This window comes from Mercenaria mercenaria, unplaced genomic scaffold (assembly GCF_021730395.1).
Source record: "Mercenaria mercenaria strain notata unplaced genomic scaffold, MADL_Memer_1 contig_2848, whole genome shotgun sequence".
Classification (NCBI taxonomy): domain Eukaryota; kingdom Metazoa; phylum Mollusca; class Bivalvia; order Venerida; family Veneridae; genus Mercenaria; species Mercenaria mercenaria.
The window spans coordinates 27,216-52,775 of NW_026460932.1; the positions used below are offsets into that span (position 1 = coordinate 27,216).

General features: G+C 33.1%; 1 protein-coding gene across 1 annotated transcript in view; it reads right to left on the reverse strand.

The window, feature by feature from the left end:
- LOC128552493 (uncharacterized) overlaps window positions 1-22,778 on the reverse strand; it is a 46,953-nt gene extending 24,175 nt beyond the window's left edge. Inside the window, exons 1-2 of the mRNA XM_053533540.1 lie at window positions 22,117-22,778; window positions 18,933-19,022 (exon numbers count right to left, since the gene is read on the reverse strand). Coding sequence (XP_053389515.1) covers window positions 18,933-19,022; window positions 22,117-22,747 — 721 coding nt within the window. The 5' untranslated portion in view covers window positions 22,748-22,778. The remainder of the gene's footprint in view (window positions 1-18,932; window positions 19,023-22,116) is intronic.
- Window positions 22,779-25,560: the final 2,782 nt, after the last annotated feature.

The following is a 25,560-nucleotide window of genomic DNA, read 5'->3' on the forward strand; positions in this document are numbered from 1 at the left end:
TGTTTCTAATCGATGTAGCTCACTGCAGAGTTGGAGCGGTCTTCTGCGCATGCCTGGAAGTAATTATCTAATGTCGCGTACGGCATAAATTCTCAAATTATTGTATGTTCGCATGCGTTTAATGTATAATATGTATAATACACTGACTAAAGGTTAGAGTAAGTATCACCATGGTTACAAAATATATACATTTAAAGTACTTTTAGTTCAAATTGCTTCAATCCGACATATACTGGAGTCTGTAATTTATACCGGCGCTTCAACTCTGCATTGAGTCAGAGCTGTTTCTAATCCTGTGCCGTACCCATACCGTACATCCGTATTCGTAAACTATAGGTTTTGTTCGGAGAAGGCGGAAACTTTCATCGTTCTATCCATCAAAATGCTTCAGAAACACCTTAGAATCCGCTTATTAAGAAATCTGCCGTTTGATAATTTGATATATCTCTAAGTCATTTGCTCAAACACTGAAAGAGTATTTCGTACCAACCTGCGTTGTATAAATGCCCTCCACACCCCTACTCGTTGTAATTTAATTTAAGCGAAATCTAATATGATGACCTATCAATTTTCTTTTTGTTTTAGATTAGGTAGACTAACCAAAGGTATGTGCAGAGTTTGATTAAATTCTATTATGTGAAACTCGATAAAATAGCAGAAGTACCAACTTAAAATTGACAAAAATATGCAAAAATAGCCCTTGGATCTGCTGAACAAGTATTCCTTTCTTTACAAAATCACTTTCTTTTGATTTCTTTGAGCATATTTGAACTAGATATATTGTTTTCCGTTACAAAAATGCTTAGATATCAAATTAATGCTGATTATTGTACTTTACTGAAATATATTTTAGGATTATTGAAATTTTGAAAAATGATAAAATAGCACCATATCTAGGGACAATTTAAATTGAAACAAAGCTGGTGACCTAATATTTTTATTTCATTTTTCAATATATCATAACATGATCTTTTAATACAAAACATTTCATCAAAATCTATTATTGAGAAAAGACTTACGAAACTGTAGCGAGCGTCCTTAATATGATTCCTAAAATCGAACAATAGCACAAGTTTCACGCGATATCTATTCTTTCACGGTTATTCAAAATAACTGAACACACGCTTTGTAACAGGAGTACATTCTAAGAGAAGCTAGTGCGTACATTGATGGGGGGGGGGCAGTACGTTTGGGGTTGGAACGTATTACATTGTATCTATAATGCTACAAGAAGAGGTTATTATGGAAGAAACAAGACGCACATGTCAGATATCAGTCTGCGCAGAAATACATACCTACGTCCCTGGCAAAGCATTTCAAAACTAAAAACCATGTATTAATAGCACGTGAATTGCCTTGTTTGCACACGGTTTTTCTCCCGTTAATACATGGGCGGATCCAGTGAAAAAAAGAAGTTTTTATGCAAGAATATTTCATATTGCAGAGATACTCCACATATTTTATACTTTCGTACAAGTTACAGAAAAAATTTTGCGTGAACTTCCCTCATGAACATCCGGTTTAGAGGTCACAGCAGTGTGCACATGTTAGGCGAAATGTAAACAAACAAAAACACAATGCAAACTATTTACAGTTTTGCAATAAAACTCGAAATGATGAATGAAATTCATTTTGGATACGATTTTGAAATTGAAGTCATACATTTGTATACATCTGTACTGTTTACTTAATTCATATTGCACATTAATGTTGCATATACACATATAGTCGTACACGTGTAGTTAGACAACGACTGACATACATTTTCACATTAGCCAATCAGAATGGTTTTGTAATCTAGACAGGAACTTCACTAGGGAGGTTCAACGCAGTTTTTTGTGAAACATTGAAAAACTACGCGTTGTTTCTCTCAAGTAAAATATTGACAAAATATGACAGGTACACAAAGAAAGTTAAATTTTCTCTTGTTCAATATCAATAGTACACATTTACCGAACTGCGCGTTTTAGTCACTAAATGCGAATTTGAAATGGGTAAGTATATTTTCCCGTTCATGACCATGGTTCTTATAGAGTACCTAGGGGTAGGGTATAACATGTACAGTTCTAGACATTTTCTTTCTGTTCTGGTGCCAGTGGTCAGTGCATTTTGTCTTATTATCATAGAAAAAAAATCTGCCAGTCTATTTACAGTTGATTTGAAGTTCAGTAAATAAAATATTATACGTTTTTTTTTCTCTTGAAGAGATTGTAGAAAGTAGTATTTCATAGCACATGAAGTTTCAGAGTACAGCAATTGGGTGGGTATAAACATGAATCATATTTTGTATTTATTGATCGAGCTTTAAGCGCCTGTCATCTAAGTAAACTGTATTATGAGGGAAAAAAAGAACACTTTATAGCCCATGATCAACAATCAGGTTAAATTTGCCGTCTTATCGGTAAAATTGCCACCTTGAAATCACCTGGCTGGGCGATATCAATTTTTATCTGGTTGATATTTTCCAATAGAAACAAAGAAGGAAAAATGTTTGAACAAATATTGTTTTTATTAGAATGAACGCACAATATTTATTATCCTTTTGAAGTGTTCGTCATTCGTTTTTCTTTACACAGATATAAAAATACAATGAAGAATTAATGCTTCCCTTGGCGATTACAAAACACGACTATCAGTCTCAGTTTACGGCATATAGTTACTGAATAAAATAAGCAAAAACCTGTGATACGTATCTTATTCTTTCCCCTGTAGCCACTTTATTCATAATTTGAGAATATTTATTATCCTATTGAAGTATTCTACAGACACTATTTTTTTTATTATATGTTTTTATTTTGAAATTATTTTAATGTCTTCTTGCTTCCCTAGACGTTTAAAAGTTGGTGATTTTTTGTAAAATTTCTTTATTGTGGTATTACCGAACGCGCGCGGAAACGCACGAACTCGTCCGAAGTTAAGCTGCCGATATACAGAAGGAGCTGATGGTTACAACAGAATATTATTAAAGATTGGTTTTCAATCTGTTATAGTTATTATATAGTCTGTAGTTACTGATATGCAACCTTGACAAAATAAAGAAAATTTAATATTGTATTGTATTGTACCCCTTAGTTTAAATTTTAACCATATATATGTTATGAAGAATTTATATAATGCAACATTTTGAGAAAATTGTTTTCGGAGCCTCTGAAACAGCCATATTAAAGCACTTTTCGATACTCGTTTATTACCAATTAACAGCTTTTTGCAAGGTTATTGCATATCAACACAATTTTATTAGGGGACTGTGGGTGATCAGGGGCCGTATTCATAAAGCATCTTAAGTATAACTTTTGACTTAAGTTGAAGATTTTACTTAAGTTTGTGGTGATTTCAGCTCAGCTTAAGGCTAAGTAAATGTTGTTTTTTTTTTTTTTTTTTAAATGTTTTCGTCCACAATAAAAGCCAAGAATTACTTATTAAGTTGTTTTATGAATAACAAATATACTTAAGTAAAATAAATTTCTTACCTAAGTAATGCATAAGTAAATAATCAATTTCTTATACTTATACTTAAGATGCTTTATGAATACGGCCCCAGGCCTTTTTATTACACAGACAATAATCTTCTCGGTAATTGCTTCTATATTAAGAGCATTCTGAAAATTGTAACATGTTTAATGAACGACACTAAAATACACTATCAATATTTTTTTTCATTTTCTTATCAACAACAAATGATGTTAGATATATAGGATAATGTGACACCAATTTAGTATTTTCTTGTATTAGATTTAGAGTATTTATTTTTCCTGAATACAGGTTAATTGTTCGATACTAAAGTATAGATACATAGAACCATGTTAAAGGTTCGCCTTAACGTAAAAGAAATAAATTATATTATAAAAGTTTTCTGACAACATTGTGAAAAATTGTTGTTTATTTACATATTAGTTTATTGTCTCTTCTGAAAATGATTATGTACTCCCGGTGCTCTATATTATATAATGCTTTCACCTTCTGTAGGCATTGTATTTATAAGCTTTGTGCGATAAATCGAAATTAAATGTACGCACAGCTAATCTCAAGCAGGTATAGGTGTTAAAAGAAATAAAAAATCTGTAATTCCTTGTACCTATAGTAATAATATACGTGATAATTATCATGAATAACCTTTCTACTACATTAGTGTCACATTATCCTTAATATTTTCTAAAATACTCTTTTCTATGAGATGAACGCTTGTTTTGTTCTTTGGTTTTCCACTTTTTTATTTTTATTAAATAAGTCAGTCAGTACCCTTTGAGAAACTTTGGGAAGTCATAATTCACACACATTCTTTATTACGTAATGACTGGCTCGGGGGCAAATAGGTCACACTTCCAATTAAACAGTTTCTGGTGTCATAAATAGATACCTTTTACATTGTCAAGTATATTTGTTAGTTTGTTTTTCTGTTTTATTATAAGTGTGTGACAATATGTTTTTCAAATGTTCATTGCATAGCAAAATTAATTTTAACAAGTTAAATATAATTAAATACAATGAATTGATTAATTAGTTAAATTTTCATTTCAATTAAGATTCCATTGAATGTAAAAAAAGAGAAACAAACAAAGAAAAACATATTTGTCATCTATTTATAATAATAGAACATGAACAATATCAAGTTTGTAAGCACTGTAAATATAAAACAAAATATAATTTTTTCCTGCTTTCTATTTTTTAAGACAAAGATCTATAAAAATATTTTAAACTTCTTTGTTAAAAAAATAGTAGTTACATGTACATGTATGTTGTGCTCGCCTTACATACATGATTTTGTGTATTTGTATTTGTTTTTATTTCTTAGTTTTAAATGCAAAATATAAAATAGAAAATGATATAATGTTGATCATATTTTCATATACTGTGCGAAATGAAAGAGCAAAATAACGTTGTGTCTTTTTTCCGTTCTGTATTTTACATTGTTGAAAAACAGAATTAAACTAAGATGATTATATTTGTTGTTTTACCCTTACTTAAAACTTAAAATTGGTGTAAAATGAATCCCCCTTCCTACGTTTTACAGTAGATCTCTAATCTATAATCCTTGTAATTTATGATCACCTCCCGTGATATGATGAACGGAGATAGCCGAACCATAACGATTTGCAACACTCGCTTAAAAATATCCGATAGCGATCGGTATTTAGCTAGAGGGTCTAAGGGAGACAACAATGTACAGTCAGGGGAGTTACTTAAACTAGTGATCAGAAAAATCCCTGAACAAAGTGATTGTTTTTGCCCGTTTGTTTAGCTGTAAGATTTGCTTCCCTTTTACTTACAGATCAACATCATTTAGATAAGTGATCACTTCAACGTTCACAAATCACTAAAACAAGTCATTTCTAGAATTAAATGAGAGAGGGGCATAACTCTTTTTTGCAACCAAAGTTCCGTTTAATTACAACAGTTTCATCCCTTGATGTGCTACAAACACCTAATCAAGTGATCAAGAAGAATTATAATTTGTGATAAATCTGAATATAATTCGCATTGAGTTGCTTTCATTTTAACTGTTTTTTAACTTTTGAAATCACCTTTCCATGAGATACTAGTAAGTCATCTTATTAGCTTGGTTTTGCCAAATTTAATCTGGTTTATTTGCACAAAACCATTATCAATCTGCAAATCCGATTTCATATCAACATGATTAAATCATTTTCCCACTGTTTACAAAAGTTACTTTTTCTCGATTTCTTGATTATTTTTGCCACATAATAGGATGACTGTACATAACCCCGATATTGCCGACCAAATATCATAAAAAAATCACAAATAAAATTTACATTATCACAGGATCGTACTTCCTGTCTTGTTTGTCACCAAAGAAACCTAAATGTTGCAATTTTGTACATTACATGTCCAGTTTTCCATATAATCTAAGTAATTTATTTATTGTGAATTTGAAGATGACTACATAATGATAAAACTTGTGTTAAGCCTTCACAGTTTTTATTGTGCAATTCGTAAAATTTATTAAAACCGTCGTTTCAACAATGAAAATCTTGAAGTACCTGATAAATGCATATAGTGATTACTGTGTATACATAAGCCCTCTGGTGAACATGTATTCATTAGACTGGAATGATTAAAAACAAGACCTGTCGGAGGACAGTTGGCAACGCTCGACTATTCAACAATCTAGTCAAATGAATAAATACAAAAGTCGAAAAAGAAGCATAATTGTGTAGAAATGCAAAACAGTGTTATGGAACATATGCGTGCTGATGAGGTTATGAACAGAACAGAACAGAACAGAACAGAACAGAATTTATTGATTTAAGCATACAAGCTCATCATCATAACATCAATATGACAGTCACAATAAATCATGTATAAATCATAAATATAGGTGCATGTAATAATTACAATCACATTATAAATGATAATAAATAATACATATCGAGAGTGATTCTATACAGAACAAACATAAGTCAAGCGTTCTTACGTATTCAAAGTATCATTTCTGAGTTTAAAGCTTTTGATACAATATAGTGCCAGTTTTGTCAACAAACTTTTGTTTTCTGAGTTTAACAAAGATACCAATTTGTACATACTAGGTCGAGTTGTATAAAACCTCGGAATATACATATTTCTAATCTGAGTATACAATGGACATTCTAATATGAAGTGATACTCATCTTCCAAAGCATTTAAATTGCATAAAATACATATTCGTTGGTTCCTTTCTATATTTCTATGGCGCCCAGTTTCAATATTTAAGTTATGAGAATTTAATCTTATTTTTGCAATAATATTTCTAAACTTTGGGATTTCTATAATATTTAGGTAATAAGCACGGGATATGCCAGTACTGATATGTCTATAAAGAAACAATGAAGAACAAGCTTCCACTCCAACGTGCCATTCTGTTTGATATATATCTTTCAGTCGAGTATTAAACAAGGGTATAAAGACATTCATATTAACTGATTCTGGAAATAACCACACATCTGTAAACCCTGAGGTTTGCAAAATATTTCGTACCTTTGACGACCAATTTGTAACATTATGGTCGGAAAGTATTTCCATTCTTTGTTTATCTACAATAGTTTTTATGATACAATTATTTTGTTTGCAACCATATAGTTTCAACCAGTATTTTATAATTCTAGTCAAACGATTAACATATAGTGGAAATCTACCTAGTTCAGCATATAAAGACAATGTATTAGTTGATCTTTTTACATTTAACAGCCATTTGCAAAATTTTTTATGGATGCGTTCTATGTTGTCTGCTTTTAAAAATCCCCATATTTCACAACCATAGTTTAACAGAGATAAAACATATGAATCAAACAAGTTAAACATTATATTTACAGGTACTTCCATATTTCTAGTAACACTAAATAGAGAATTCATAGCGCGTAAACCTTTTCCGGCTAATGTTCTCGTGGCATGAATAAAAGACCCACCGCTTGAAAAAACAACCCCTAAATAACTGAAAGTACTAACAATTTCTATTTCCGTACCAGCATAATACCATATAAAGTTTTCCCTTAATCTGCCCCCTTTTCTGAAGACGACAATTTTTGTTTTCTCCACGTTCACATTTAAATTCCATTTCTTACAATAAGTTTCTAAATTGTCCAATGACTGTTGTAACCCCTCTCTAGTAAAAGAAAATAACACCGCGTCGTCTGCAAATAATAGTAAATAAATTGACAACTGATCTAATGTAATGCCGGCATCTAAGTTTTGTTGCAGATGTACTTCAATGTCGTTTAAAAACAGCGAGAACAAAATCGGAGAGGTTATCTCCCCTTGTAATAAACCAAGATTACAATTGAAAAAGTCTGACAACGTATTCATGTGTCGTACACATAACTTGATATTTTCGTACATTGAGCGAATAACGGACAATAATTTTCCATCAATACCAGATTTTATCAGTTTATACAATAGACAGTTCCTGTCTATTAAATCATAAGCCTTCTTATAATCTATAAAACAACACATTAAATAGGATTTATCTTTCAATTGCTTTTCAATAAGAGAATTCAATATGAAAATAGCGTCGACAGTACTGTAATTGGATCGAAATCCAAACTGAGCATCGGTAAGTATATCGTTTTCATCTACCCACTTCTTTAGCCTGTTATTTAATATAACAGTAAAAAGCTTAGAAAAACAGCTAATCAGAGTTATACCTCTATAATTGTTTGGATCACTGGAGTCACCTTTTTTGTATAATGGTATAACAACTCCTTTCGACCAGCTAGGCGGAAATTTCCCTTGCTGTAAAATATAATTGAATAAAAGCCGAATCGGTTCACCGATTACTTCTATACTTGATTTAAAATATTCATATATGATATTATCAAATGAAGATGCTTTATTTGTAGACAGTGATTTCACTGCTTTTAAAATTTCCTCTTTCGTGATCTGTGAGTCAAGTTCGGAAAATGTACTCTCGTTTATGCCGTTACTATCAAATTGCCTAAGGAATTCCATACATTCTTCGTTTTCTGTCACATCATCCGTTTGCGCTAAATTTTGGAAATGCTGGAAGAACTCACTTAATTCAATATTATCCGCGGGTTGACTACTAGTCTTTTTCTTGAACATTTTCCAGAAATTTCTGGGACTGTATCGACGCATATCATTCATTTTCTTACTTAATTGCCTTTTAAATTCCTTTTTATATTTTCTACAGCAATATTTATAATCTTTCTTCTTGTCTAAAAATGTTTGTCTTGTTAAGTTATTTTTACATATATTATACTCAAATACAGCATTTTTATATAACTGACATTTACCTTTACATTCGTCATTATACCATTTTTGCCTGTTTTAGTCTACAGATGCGAATTCTACTGTTTTAACAGTAACATTTTTTTTGAAGTATTTATCACCTTTATTTGTGATATATTGCGTAATTAGCGTGACAAGACTTTCAACATCACTGCCGTTCTCTATGCCTTCGTGTACTGAACGTACAAAATTCTCTATATCAGTTCTTATATCATTTACGAATGCTTCACCATACTCTGGGTTCCACTTATAAAAGGTTCGTTTATAATTCATTTTACTCTGGGGATGCGTTTCTATTTTCAATGAAAAGGACAGTGGAGCATGATTTGAGAACTCATTGAATTCTTTTACTGCAAAATAGTCTATATAATCAAAGTTAGAAACGGACGTTAACATATAATCTACTACACTTTCCCCGTTATGGGTCATACACGTGATCTTTCCCACTGTTTTGTCCTCGTGCAATCTGCCGTTAACGATCCGTAAATTTGTAGCTTTACACAGATCTAAAAGGTAATCTCCGAACCTATTTGATTTAAAGTCACGTGAACACCTGGGTAACGGTGTATCGATGGGCTGATTTCCATCGCCTTGTAAATCATAATCATGTTCAATATAGTCTGTTTTCTGACCTATTCTACTGTTCAAGTCACCAGTAAGGAAAACTTTACCTTTGTCCATGAAATAAACTATATCATTTTCTAATTGCTGAAAAATATCATTATCGTAAATGTCATGAAATGGCGAATTTTCTGGTGGAAAATACGCAACTGCTAAATATACATCTTCATCAGTATGGAAAAAATTCTTATCAAATTTCAGCCAAACTATACAATCAATTTCATTTTTACACAATTTTCCACCTTTGCGTATATTGTCTTTGATATAAACGATGATTCCGCCACTACACCGTTTTGCCCTTCTGTGTTGAAAACGCCTATATGAATGAATGGGGTTACTATACCCCCTCAGTTCAATATCCGAATTTTTCCCCGACCAAGTTTCAGTTAAACATATTATATCATACTCATTAATAAGTTTGAGAAAATCTTCTGAAGATCGTTTAGCTATAGTTAATCCCTCTACATTCCAAGAACAACACTTAATAGCACTCTCGACATTTTCCTACTCACTTCCTCTGTACAACCGCTTATCAATATACAGCTTATCAACGCTGAGATACGCTTCCTTCCCCTCCGACCGAGCTTTCCTCATCACCGGAATAAGCTTTCTGCGCACTTCCACAACTTCCGGCGGAAATTGTTCCCCGATTCCATATGATGTATCCTTCAGTAATCGCGCAGACTTTCTGACCTTCTCTCTATCTGGAAAACTTCCAAATTTTGCGACAATCGGTCGAATCTTTGAAGATTTGAATGCACCAATTCTATGGACCCTTTGAAGCTTGATCTCGGTTTTTGCATTCTCAATTCCCAGTTTTGCCTCTATTAAGTTTAATACTTTGTTCTCGCAGTTTTCGTCTTTCTCCTCTGGAATATTGAAGAACAGCAGATTGTCCCTCATGCTTCTGCACTTAAGATCAGTAATTTCTCTTTTTAATTCCTGTTCTTTAGTACGTTGCTCCGATTCAAGCTTACGCAGATTAGCCAACGAAGAGTCAATTTGCCGTTGCTTTTTATTGAATTCCTCGAGGTCATTACTGTCAAACTGACGACTCCTCTCGATTTCTTGAAATTTGACCTCAAAACCTTTGATCGTCTGCTCAACTATATCAATGCGTCCCGTTAGTTTTGTGACCGAACACTGTATTGTATCTAACTGAGTCAATTTTTGATCCATTGAACTGAGACGTTGTAAGATCTCAGATAGCATGTCCATTTGATGTGTATTGGCCATCGGCGATGAAGGTGTATTGTTAGGAGAAAATGCAGGAGAAGCAGAGTTCATTTGCATAAACTGGCTGTTACTGTTACTATTATCATAGTACATAGGGTTTGACATCATAAAGTTCTGACCTGCTAACATTTGATTGAAATGTCCATTTTGTGTTCCATTATTCGCGCCCACCTGAGCCATTGTTGAAAATCGCTTTGACGATTGTTGCTCCGTATCTGGCGACGATTTGGATTTTTTCCGCTTTTTTTCACTTTTTCTGGGCCTTGATAAAAGTCCACACTCAACAGTAATCCTAAATTATTCCATTTATATACAAGAAGTTATCTATAAATCCATAAAATTTGATTTTTTTCTTCCCTGGATTTTTTTGTGACCATCTTGTTAGCGCATGCGTATTTACCGATCAGTGTTATGACAGTGAACGTGTGTGTAATATCTCTCCATTTTTGCAAAGTTGAAACATTCAAGTTACTGGGATAACCTGTACCACTTGGCTCAAAACTTCAAAAGTATTTGAAGATTGTCCATAAAAATTGCTAAATATACCGGAAAGTACTCAGTTTTGCAACGTTTTCCTTCGAATTCCCTGAGGTGCGCTGTTTATCTTTAATTCTCACGATACTTTGATGATGCGAAATAAAGCGGAATTCAAAAGTAGTCGCGTTTGAATAAGCAATATATGGGCTGATTTGAGCTGTAGTTAAAAGTCGCAGTTAATCACTTGGTTTAGAGATTTTTTGATCACTTGTTTAAATTACTCCCAATTTCTTCCAAGGAATGATTTGATTTGGATATTGTTAATACTATATGGACCATATAGTACCAAATAATGTAAGGCTGTTTCAATTAGTACAGCCATAAGCTTCACAGTAGCATGAAATCCGGATTCAATGCTGGAAAACGGATATTTTCAGGAACGTTGTATGTTGTGTAGAGGACTGTAACCTAAACATTCTATCTTCATTCACACAACCAATATAAATATATCCTTTGTAAACAATTATAATTATTAACTTCTTCCAAATGTGTCCAATAAGTTGTATCTGGCCAGAGATCAAAAAGACAATTTATATTGAAAGTTTTTACCAGTACATGCAAAATAACTTCTGTAAGTTAGTTTTCAGTCAAATACACTTTCATGAGTGATTTTCATTCAATTCCCATATAATTTAACACTAATGCTTATCCGAGAAATTAAAGAAAATGGTTTTGAATAATCACCTGATCAAGTGATTTCCAAAAGAAAAAATCTGTCAGTGTACTGGTTCAATCAAGTAAGCAATTGAAACAGTCACCTGTGGCCGTATTCATAAAGCATCTTAAGTATAAATTTTGACTTAAGTTCAAGATTTTACTTAAGATTGTGATGATTTCAACTTAAGTTCTAGTCAAAAAAACAACTAAAACTTAAAATACGTAACAAGTGACTTAAGTCAGAAAATAAAATAGCGTGGTGAGTACGATTAAAGTGTTGTTTTCAGATAAAAGCAATTTAAACATAATTGTGCATGTTGTACATGTATCTGTCTGACATAAATGTTCTTTTTTAATGTTTTCGTCCACAATAAAAAAATAAGAATTACTTATTAAATTGTTTTATGAATAACAAATATACTTAAGTAAAATAAAATTCTAACCTAAGTAATACTTAAGTAAATAATCAATTTCTTATACTTAAGATGCTTTATGAATATGGCCCCTGGTCAAGTAATGTTCAAAAACAGCCCAGCTCAGGAAACAAAGGAAATAATTTTCTCATTTTTAACATAGCTCAGTACAAATGTATATAGCTCGTACAAGTGATGTTAAAAATAACTTAAGCATCTAATGTGCAAAACTTGATTTAAAAAGAACCAATAAATAAATAAATAAATAAATATAAAAAAAATATTAATTCAGTTTTAAGATCTTGGCAAAAATGCAAACTGAAGATGCAAAATGTTTAAAGTGTTTTGTAACAAGCATTTCATTTAAGAACTATATGAGACATTTTACAAAATACAATTATGGTTTTGTAAACCTAGGATAACAAGATGCATTCAGTAACAGCTCGTTTCTACATGGGATCAGTCTCAGTATAACTTTACTGCACCATGCCTTTGACAGAACGAATTTATCTATCAGTTAATGAATCTGCTTCTTGAAAGCTGTATCAAAATAAAAGATGCATTAAGTCATTGTAATGAAAACTGTATCTATTGCATGTAAATTTGAGTCTTACAAGAGTTACTCCAGATGTAAAATGTTTTTATATGCATCTTTGTGTTTAAAGTTAATTATGCGATTTTCAATGATATTTTTGTGTACTTTGTGTAACTCCAGCTTTGTGAATAATTGCGCACATTGTCGCGTTCTCGTATTGGCTATAAGATGTTCTTTTAATTTTATTTGCAAGTTCTGCTCAGAAACTAAACGACTAAACGGCCTTTACATTTCCTTACAGTACCGATAAAAATGTTTTTGTTTTTTTCAGTTACATATTATTATACATTTTCGAATCAAAGAAAAGAAATAAAAGAAACATGCTTGCACGGTTTACGAATTTCTGGCGGTCTGTTACTAATGTAGACAACCGGTCTGAGATCTATACATTAAATGGAACCGGAAAACAAAAACAACTGCCTTGGTACATGCAGACAATAACATTGTTTTGAAGAAGAATAATTACATACGGACGTTATCTGAGGTTTTCATTTTCTAGTTAATCAGGTAAACAAAACATCAGTGAAGATGATTAAATAAGTGAAATGTCCCTTGTGATTTGTCTATGATATGTTAATGAGGTGAGTCGTGAATGATTCAACATTCCAAAGTAACTTTTTGTACAGTATATATAAAGGTTGTTCATCATGAATGTATCAATGTCCTGCGCAGATGCAAAGCTGGCGGCGGGGAAGGGACGTGTGTGTGTGTGTGTGGGGGGGGGGGGGGGGGGCTAAAAATAAAAGAAAGAAAAAAGGATCATGAAGACCTTGGATCGTTTACCTGAGTAATATAAGCTACATGTGTCAAATGTCAAACTGATGCCTAAATATCAAAAAAGTCAATGGGTCACTTTTATGGTCAATGAAAGTCAGTTTTAAGATCGATGTGCAAAACTGTGCATATTATCCCAATTTCAAGGCTGTCATCAGATCAAGATCACAGTAAAGTGGCATCGTATAAATTAGAGTCGTCAGGTAATTATAATGAAACAGTCTAGGAAATAGGGTCATATAAGTTTTTGAATATTTTTTTCCTGTATAAATCATTTAATAACTAAGTAACCCCGGACGGGGCCTGTTTTCACCCCAATGGCATAATTTGAACAATTTGGTAGAGGACTACTTTACAATACATCATACCAAATATCTAAAGCATAGGCCTTGCAGTTTCATGCAAGAAGATTTTTAAAGTTGTTTTCCTATGTTAATCCGTGTAAAACTTAGGAACCCCTGGGCGGGACATGTTTTTCACTTCTGGATAATAATATAAATAATATTTGTAGAGGATCACTAAGCAATGCAATATAACAAATACCAAAAGTCTAGCCTTTTTAGTTTCAGACAGACAAGAAGATTTTTAAGTATTTTTCCTCTATATCCATGGTAACTTATATAATAATTAAGTGACACCAGGGCAGGGACATTTTTACCACAGGTGCATAATTGAATAATTTTGGTAGAGGACCACAAGGCATTGCTACATACTAAATATCAAAGGCTGGTTTCATACAAGAAGTTCTTCAAAGTTTTTTCCTATATCAGTCCATGTAAAACTTGAGACCCCACGGCGGGCCTCTTTTTACCCCAGGGGTATCATTTCAATAATTTTGGTAGAGGACCATAAAACAATGCTACAAACTAAATATCAAAGACATAGGTCAGTGGTTTCACACTAGAGGATTTTCAAAGATTTTTCCTATTTTCCTATGTTAAACTTGGGACATTCTGGGTAGAACCATATTTAACCCTAGGAGGGTTATTTGAACAACTTTGGCTGAGGACTACTAAATGATGCTATACTTACCAAATATCAAACTCCAAGAACATGTTGATTTATACAAGAAGGTTTTCAAACTTTTCCTCATATAAGTTTACACATACTATATGAGCCCCAAGGCGGGGCCATGTTTGATACTAGTGGGATAATTTGTGAACAGTCTTGGTAGAGGACCACAAGATGATGCTCCACACCAGATATCAAAGCCATAAGGTATGTCGTTTTGGATAAGAAGATTTCAAAGATTTTCCTTTTGTTGGCTACTATTCTATTTCAACCTATTCAACAAAATCGTAACATGCTTGTAGACAACCCTGTACTTGTAAACGACTAGCATCCAAAAAAGTCACATCAAATTATTTAGTGTATAAAGACACGTGTTTGTCATAGTGAGGGTTTGGTCGGACACCCTCTGTGAAAATATGCTGAATCCGCGCATGGTTGATATATGTTTTTAGTTAATATGCTAGGGTATGTTTGACATGGCAACCAGAGTTCGCATGGAAGTGGGTCAAGTATTATTCCTGTGAAGTTTTGGTGTAATTCTATCCAGTGATTTTCAAGAGGAAGATTTTTTTTTAGAAAATGTTGACGGACATCGACACACGGACATTAAGTAGTCACAAAAGCTCATCATGAGCTAAAAAGAGAGGAAGGAAAAAAATGCTATTTTCGGAGAGGCAGCATCAGGACTGCATTCAAAGTGTACGTGGCTGCTGCTACATACGACCTCAGCGTAATTATCTCAAAGAAATTACATTTAAAAAAACTTACTTTTATTATTTTCCCCTAATTCAACTCAGCAGGTTAGCTCATAAAACACGAAATAAAGGGTATATTGCACTAGAAATTGCAGTAGAAAAGGGAGTTCTTAAATGCTTATAAAATGTCTCACAATGCAGTAAATTAACAGCTGAATAAAAAAAAAATTTTTTACCGCACCCCCTAGCATGTCGGCTATTTTTCTTTTCCAGCTAATTCAACAAAATCTTATGGACAACCCTATACTTGTTAACGACTAGCATCCAAAAAAGGTACACCAAATTATTAGGTGTATAAAGACACATGTTTGTCTTAGTCAGGGTTCGGTCAGACACCGTCAGAGAAAACTGGCTGGATCCGCGCATGGTCGATAATAGTGTTCAGTTCATATGTAAGGTTAAAAACTGTAATCAGTTATTGTTTTAAGTATATGCTTCGTTCATTATCTTCGCTAATAAATCAGCCAAATAAATGATTAGCTTATTTGATTTAATCAGTCAGATGAGTGATAAGTCTAAAATTGTTTTAGACCTAACAGGTCAAAGATATTGCAACATCCCCAGAAGTTACTTCTTATAAGCCATCCAGCTGGCTTACGGAAGGCTGTTGGCTCTACCTAGGTGCCCGCTCGTGATGAAATAATGCAGGGAGGTACAACTGGGGTTATAAACCCCATAAAAAGCTGGAAAGACGCCATTTGACCTACTATTGTGTCGGTGCGACGTTAAACACGACAAATGAATAACTTCTTATACAGTATACAAGGGTTGAATCATTGCAAAACGTGTTCATGTGATATGTTCAAGCAAATATGTACTGCAATCACTTAAATAGGTGATGCATTATCATCATTATACAAGCTAAATATATGATCAGCTTAGTTGACTTAATATCTCTTACGATCTCTAAACAAGTAATTTGTCCAAATCAGGTAAATGAGCAAAGTCGACAAACTGTCAACATTACATTCTATACGGTATACAATGGTTATTCATTATAAATACATGTATACTTGGTACTGTTTAAAATGTTCCAGTGAATATGTTGGAATAAGCATGAACTGCAATCACTTTAAAAAGATGATATTATTATTAAATCAGCTAAACAAATTATCTGCTCAAGGTCGTTTTGTCCTTCTTTACAAGGGTCGTTGTTTGACCCTTTCACAATCCAAAAGTGCACCAAGTATGAACTGTAATCACTTCAAAAGGTGATGCATTCATAATCATTGTTATCAAATCAGCTTAATAAATGCTCAGCTTAGCTGATTAAATCACTTGTAGAGAAGTGATTTGTCCAAATCAGGTAGACGAGCAGAGTCGAGAATATTTCAATATCCCAAAGTGACTTCTTATATCGTATACAAAGGTTTAATCAATTATAAATACATTTATACTTATTGTTAAAAGTGTACAGGTCGTATGTTGTCTTGGAATAAGCATAAACTGCAATCAATTAATTTAGGCAATACATTCAAACGTATCATTATTAAATCATTAATAAATGATCAGCCTAGTTCATTACAGCGACCAACTCGCATATTGTGATTTGTAAAATAATTTATCACATTACCCGAAAGGCAAAATGCCGCAACTGTTTCATATATTAACACGAAACATAATAGTTGATCAGTTTATACATTTTAGAATTACGGGAACACGTGATATTTTTTTCAGTTGATAAACCGTTACAAGCTATATTTTGTAAACATTGATAAACATAGAACGATCACATGGGCAGCAATCTAGTTTGATGTTTCGATCTATAAGCTCGTCAGGGAAATCAACATAATTTACTTTGCCTTAGTTAGGTAAGAACCACTTTCGTACTGAATAATACTACCTAAATAACGCACCATTCCATCATTAAAAGTGCATCTGTAAACCAAGCTATAGTTAGCGCACAGTATAATGACGTTAAGAAGTGAAGAAAGAAGAAAAAATCAAACAAGAAAAAACATAAAATCAAGTAAATACAGTAGCGTTTTGATTTTGTCAATGATTCTCCGTTGGCTGAGCGGCTACGTCAGTGTCCCGTTTGGACAATTAATACTAAACCGCGATGCACGATGGCGAAAACGTGACGGTGCGATGGAACGATGATGAAACAACGATGGTGCGATGTAAACGCGATTGCAGGATGACGAAATCGCGATGATGCGAAGGGACTGATTGTTCAACAACAAATAAAATATTTTTTGATATCTGGAAATAAATGCTAAATTTACCAAGATGGTTTTAAAACTTAATTACTGACAAACTATATGTTCCGGAAACACATGAATGTTTTTTTACTGTAGTAACTTTTCATGATGAAAATCGAAAAGCATTTGCTACACTTTTATTCCTAGTCAGCTGTCTCGATTATAAATAGCTATATTTTGAAATCATAATTGACTTAGTCTAGATCTACATCCACTATAGCTCTATTTGTTACGACGACGGGGAAATGTCTTTGTTGCCGCGGGCGGTCGAGTGTTTGATTCCCGGCGCGGTCATCGTTTTATTTCTATTGATTGGATATTTTAATATAGTTTAGAGAAAAACAACTCATATTCTGAATGTTCATTATATGATAAAACTTCAGTCTGAACGAAAGAGTATTTTAGCCAAATCGGTCAGTGCCTTTAAAAATAATCTGGTCAAGGTTCGACCATCCGAAACCTACAACGGAGATGACAACAAGCTATCTTTAGTAATCTCCCTTATATATTTTTCATTCTGACATATATCACTCAGATTCGTGATTGAGATCAATTCCGATGATAAACTCACACGAACCGGTATTTTTTTCCAAATGACCCCATGATTTTCAAGCAACTGCGCGTAGGGGGTTTTTCCCCCGCGCGTAGTATATTTCTCTCCATTTTTGCAAAGTTGAAAAATCCAACTTACTGGGAAAACCTCAACCACTTGGCTCAAAACTTCATAAGCATTTGAAAAATGTCCATAAAAGTTGCTGAAAATACCGAAAAATACCCAGTTTTGCAACGTTTTCCTTCGAATTCCCCGACGTGCAACTGTTCTTTTTATCATGATTACTCTCGTTAATTCTTATGACTCTCTGATGACTCAAAACAGAGTGGAATTCAAAAGTAGCCGCATTTGAATTGGCAATATATATGGGTTAATTTTTCCTTTAGTTATAAATTTCAGATAATCACTTCGTAAAGTGATATTTTGATCACGTGTTTAAGTAACTCTGACTGATGTACAGAGTTGATCTCGATAAACAAGGAAAGATGATAATGTCGATTTTTACCAAATTCTTCAGTAGGCCTGATTTAGTTTGAACACACATTGTTTTTTTTTTCAGTAGACTGTATTTTGTTGTGTCTAGTAAGAGTTATAAATCGCAATAAGAGTTATAAATCGCAATTAAATGGCGAATTGTATTTTTTTAAAAAGCAAAACCTGTCAACATATCTTATTTACTATATTACAAGGTTAAAAGATATCCATATAAACTGATTTAGTAAATACGTCTGAACACACTCATTTGATCGTGTTTCATTGTGCCTTATAAGTGTTTAAAATCTCAACTAAATGGCGTAATGAAGTAATGTAATTAAAACATAGCTAGTAAAGATATACCTATCTTATTTCCGTGTGTATGTTGTAGCTGTCCTTGTTCATCTTGCCTTTTCTCAATCTGTTCAAGTCTTCGGAATAAATTTTCATTTCCTGAAGGTTTGAACGAGTAATTATTTAATCTTGTCATCACGAGTTCAAATCTGTTACCGGGCAACTATTTCATAAAATGATATTAACAATCTTCATTTACGTATATACTTTTTCTCCAAATGATGCAGTAGTTGGTCAATGAATTCAGGATATGACAGAATATGACAGCATAGCTCTCTTCCCAATGTCGTTCGTGAACCATTGTTTAAAACGAATACAGGCTTTTATAATTTAAAACATATTAACGTAAACATAAGTATGAGTCCACATTAATGTAATTTCAAATGTTTCTTTAATTGAAACACAGGAAAAAAGCTATTCGTGCATAGTTCGGGCAACTGCAGTATATGGAAGTGCTATGAAAATTATTTTGGTTCTTTCCGGCTGTTTATGTTAAAGTGTCTATGCCCTGTCAACAGTTCTTGTCACCATGCACTTAAAACAAATCTGGTCAATCTTGGAACAAAGGAAAACGAAAACTTTACATAAATTTCACAGTTTGAAATCGAGCATATTTTAAGTTCATGAAAATGGAGAACTTTAACTAGTTTTGAAATTCCTGAGTGCAATCAGCTATTAATTATCAACAATTATGTACGGTTATGCGTTATTGTTCTTAAAACATTAACTATGAATTATTGATAATGCTAAAGTTAGCTTAAGGAGGTAGGTTACCTTGTTACAAGGGTAAATTCAAATTAGTTGAACCGCAGCATCTTTTTGTATTTCGTGTAATATGAAGTTTTAACTGCTAAAATCTCAGTTTCGTTTGTCTCTGTCCCTTCAAGTTTAATTTTTATCTAGGTTTGAAGAACATGACCCTCCAAAGGTATTTCATATTGAAAGAAGAAGGAAAATACGGATATTTTACACTTTTCAGTGTATTTTAGTTTCATTGATATCCGTACACGTCAGCATAATCTATAATTTTACTAGCATGCACGTTAGCTTTCTAATATAAGCTTAAAATGTATATGTCGCGGGGCTCGTGTTTCCATGGTAACGCATTTTCTCTCATTTTTGAACAATTATGTATAAAAATAGGGGTTTTCGACGGCTTAAGTGCCATTCTGTTAATGACCAACATGGAATATCTGGGTAATATTATTAGCAAAATACCAAGCACTATACATGGTACCCTATTTTACTTAAAGTTTAAAGTAACCATGGCAACATAGATGTTTAAAATGGCTTATATCTTGCTTTTTTTCGTAATTTCTTATAAAATAATATTGAATAAGATTATCTTTCTAGTTGAGGTAGCTTTAAAACATATTATTTCTAACGTTAGTTATATTTTCGTGTTATCTGCATTTATTCAAACAAATTTCAAAGCTTAGAATACTTACAGCAGTACCCATCGTCTGGCATTTTTCATGGAAAAATCGTTCAGCATGCTACTATTATTCTCATGGATATTGTTGAAATGAAAATAAAAAGCCGAAGCTGTGTTTCTTAAATAGACTAGTGTCAACGCTTTTGAATTTTACATTTAGATACATAGGTCACGGGCTTCGTTTCCATGGTAACATCAATTCAATTCAAGAAACCACAATTTTCTACTGAAATTTGAACACTTTTAGATCTCAGTTTTAGTACATAAGTAACAAATTATCAACGGAACCTGAAAAATAGGTATCACAAATCAAACTGCTAGATTTTTTATTTGAAAATGGCCGTAACAAGTAACCTCTCACCCAACTATATTCCAAATAACATTGGTTACCATTATCCATTTTCTTACATTCCGCATAACATTTCAATATAACTACATAAAAGAAGCAAAATATTGATTATTTTTCAGAGCAAACGACTCATAAAAAATATTTCAGCAAATAATGGTTATTTGAAAATAGTTTGAATAAAGAAAATGCACAGAATTACGTACTTTCAAGATAAAAGCTATTAATTTTGCGCGGTAACTGACACGTAACGTCATGACGTCAATGACGTCATTTTAAGGCAACATTGTTTTGAAGCGTTTCTGCGGCAATTTATTCATTATTTCTGCATTATTAAACCATAAAGCGTCAGATCGAAGACAGGTCTATGATTTGTTTTCAGAAGAATGAATAAACAAACACATTTAGTTTGTCGTAAACGTCGTCGTAAATCGTCACGTTAGCTTCCGGTTGGACATGCGCACATACAAATATAAAGGTAACCTACCTCCTTAACTGGATTAAGAAAACTTCTCCGTTTTCCATTGAGATAGTTCGGTTATATGACGTTTATGCGAAACGCGAGCATTTCCTACCTTCTATAATGGAACTGTTGTAATAAAAATCTGGAGATGTAATAATTTGGCAGATATAGTCTCATGCATCTAAGTGCTGTTTCCAAATCAGTGTCTTTTGTTGGAAGCTTTCCCAAAGACATCAAAAAACATGGTATACAGTTCTTGTGATTTCTGTATAATTACCCATAAATTAAGAAGATCTAAATATCAGTCTTACTCAGGTTTGTGCTGTTACATAGTACGGAACTTGTATTTTAAAGTTTTTACTCGATTTTGCGTAAAGTAGATAAATGCATTAGTTATGTTCGGGTGATGTACTTCCGCAATTTTGATTTGTTTAGTTAGTTTTTCTAATCTTTAAGTGTGTATCAAGTTGTGTGTTATCGTAACTATTAACTATGTACAAGTCATGTAAGTATGAGAACAAGTGTTGAAATCTATTTTTATCATATTTTGATTTTCTCTACAAAGGGGTTATGTATATAAACCAGTTAGAATTTAGCTCCTTAAAGGTATGATTTTCTTCAGATATAATTTATGCCTGAAGCATTTAAGCATTCGTACAACACGTGTATTCATTTGTGTTGTAATATGTTTTGCATTTGGTATGATATGGTAAGTTTATCAGTTTTGATATAGAGTTCGCTGATATGAAAATATATATTGATATACATGTAACATTATTCGGTTCAAATCTGTAAACGCTTTCAAAGCTATAAATAACACAATAAACACATTTTCGTACAGTGAAGCTATTCTAATAGTCTAGACTACCTATTGAGAAATACATTTAGTTTTTTTTTTCAGTAGAAGGTTCAAGACACACTACTAATATTTTAGATTTAATGAACTTACTTTTACGGTTTTCTGCATCTGATTCTATTCTTAACTTTTCAATGACCTTTGGCAAAATACTCTTTACTACACTTTGAGTGAATGTATCTGTAAACGGAATCTCCTTCAGTTGGTTGATGGTATCTGGTTGAAAAGGATGAAGCATTATGCTGGACTCTGCTGTTATGTATTCCATTTGATCACCGGGTGTTAGCATTCTTAACAACTGTCTCATGGCCATTGTTATACGAGGCCAAATACACTCAAAATCAACTTTTGATATTTTTGAATCAGACCCATGTCCTACGACATTGTTTCTCTTATCCCGTATTACTTTTATCGCTGCTATTTCCGGGGATGTAAACGATCCACTAAACACATTTAATAAAACGAAAGTAAGCAATGAAATATCCCACTGATAGATGTCTATTGCTTGATTGTTTCTTGGAAACAATTTTTCAAATTGTACCTTTGTCAAATGTCCATGAACAGATGTCTCAGTGAAAGACTGACGGTGTCCTTGTAATATATCCTCTAAAGGTTTTCCAGATTTAGCAACTAAAGCTAGAACAAGTTTTCGAAATAAAAGTGTTCCACCTTTCATAAGAAACAGAAACACTTTAATGAAATTAATATCCTCTTCATCAATCATTTTAATTGTTTATTTGTGATTCACTATCAAAATAAAAGACAGGTAAAACAAGTCGTCAATATTTAAAACCGAAACTTAAGCAATAAAGACGCAATAACCCATTTGCAATCGATAATTTTCAATAGGTTAAAAATAGATATTTTATCTCTTTTGGTGAGTTGTATAATACCGGATCAAGGACGTATTTACCTGTTTACCTGTGTAAGGGGACATCTCAAAATATTCAAGTGATATAACGTAGTGTAAGAGTACCATAAATGCCACGACTTTATTCATTTATTTCATACCAATCTGGTGGTTAATATTTTAGTCTGGATCTGTCATCGCTTAGTTTTTTAAACGTTTTAGAGTGAAGTTGCCCTCGTATATGAATTTCCCGAGCATTTTAGTGATATTAGATATCAATAGGGGTTCGTTTTGAATGTTGACTTTTGTAACCATGTTTTCAACAAAGATAAAGGTAAAACAATCAAAAACTAATGTGAAATAACGGAGAAACGTAGAATAAATAAATAAACAATAGAATTTCAGGCTTATTGAAAAGGCTGTATTACACGAAAGGGCATTAATGCCAGCTACGTATTATTTCATAAAGTATGTAACTCTTGATTAATTTCGAGTTGCGTACATTTCTTATCCTATATTTTGAAGACATTGATATACCTTACTCGAAATTTCGTCTTACTACTTCGACATTTCAAATTAAATAACTCGAAAATTGGATTTTCTAATATCTAATACTCAAAATTTCGATTTAGTATCTCGAGATTTCATCTAACAATTCTATGACAAAACTGGATTGCGATAACATGCATTGCACCTTCCATCTCCAGATTTCGTACTGTCTAAGCAAAATGCCACTTAGCCATATGGTGAAGTCACATGACAGGCCGATCGACCAACATTCGCAAGTCATATAGCTCAAACCCATGCTAAATATTTCGTATCATGCGCCGACCGTATATCATTTCCGTATTAGCACATAAGGACAGTGGAATCACTGTATTAGTGTATATCATTGTATTTTCTGCTACCATTCTTTTTGTATCGTGTTTGCTCTGTCGCAGCGGCTTAACAATATACGTATTTATGTCACCATGCCAAAAGTCACCCCGGAGAACATCGTTATGGCGCCCAGTCAAATGTCGCCTCTCGGAACGTCTCATCCGCCAAATGTGCCCCTATGAATGTTTCCCCATCAAACGTCGCTCTGCCAAACGTCGTTTTAATACCTCGTCGACTGCCACCCCGATGAATATCTCACTTTAGAACGTCGATTTAGTAAACGTCGCCCCGCCTGACTTCAGGGCCTGTGTTTTGCAAAGCTCTAGACGTATCATTAAGGACGTAAAACAGATATTCTCTACGAGTGCTAAAGTTGCTGTTCGGATAATGCTTTCCGTAATCTTTGCCAAACCCACACACTCAAGTGTAGCATTGACCTTTCGGAGAGGGATCTAGCGCTCGCACGACAATTCATCTCGGTGAGTAAAGGGTGATGTGTTCTTCCAATGTTAGTCAAATTTATATTCTTGCACTCCGGGCTGGCGTTTCCGGTGATATTACCTATGCCGGCAAAACCCATCTGGCACCCCCCCCCCCCCCCCCCTGTCAGATGACTCTCGTGATGTTAATGACAACTAGTGGTTAATGCACTGATAATATGTTGTTTATGTAAAATACGAAAAAGCAGGTACCTTGATAGTTTCTCTGCGTTCCTTATAGTATATTTTTTGATTCAAAATACGTTAGTTTACCGTAAGAACATAACGTTACGCTACAAACGATAAAACTAAAGTGAAACTTTGTAATTGTGCGTAACGCAAAACATCATGACGTCACTTCTGCGTACCGACGTTAATTTTCGGCGCTTTGTTTTCATTCTCTACTATAAGAAAGAGTGCTACAATGAAAGTATTTCTACCTGCTATTTGTAAAATACGGTATGCAAGAAAAACAATCTGCTAGAATAAAATGCTAACATGTATACGATAGGCATGAAAAAATATCAGTTATATGTTTACAAATCGGATGGAAATACCCGTCCCTCGGCCACCTGCGCATGGGCGGTAATTTTGCAAGCCTCATTACCCCGCAGGTACCTTCGGGACGAATATTTTTTTTCGATTCGTAAACACATGTCAGATATTATTAATCTGGATTAAGATAATTCAATTCAATTCAAATTTATTCAGGCATAAGATCATAAAACATTAAATAAAACTAATGCATTCAAATATATGTAAACAATAGCCCATATAGATTGAAAGATGTTTTGATTAGAACATAATATACATGTTAAAACAGATTTCTACTTCATAATTGGTACATGAAAGATTACGTCAGTATATTTTATGATTTACTAAATAGAAAAAGGTATGATCTTAATACCTGGGATGACCCATCAAAGTAAAATTAATTACTTATTTAAAAGGTAGATATACTTTTAATCATTATCTCCACTACTAAAATGTGTGACCATTACAAATAAATTGGTAAGAAATTCGTATATAATTAAAACACATAACGTTTTCTAAAAAACTTATGACCCGAATAATATCACAGTAATGACTTCAATATTTGAACATTAAAACAGGAAAAAATACAGATATTTATCTTCAGGAATGTCTCAGTACGAGATGGTATCAGAGGTTTCTCCTAAAAGTGCACACTTGAATAAATGCTTCCTCACTTCCTGTTTAATGCTATGCTTATTTGTCTTCGCCTTAGTAAAATCAGGAAGATTATTCTTGCGTTGAAATAAAAAGTATCAGCACCAAAACTTTTTACTTTTGGAACAACAAAGTTAAATT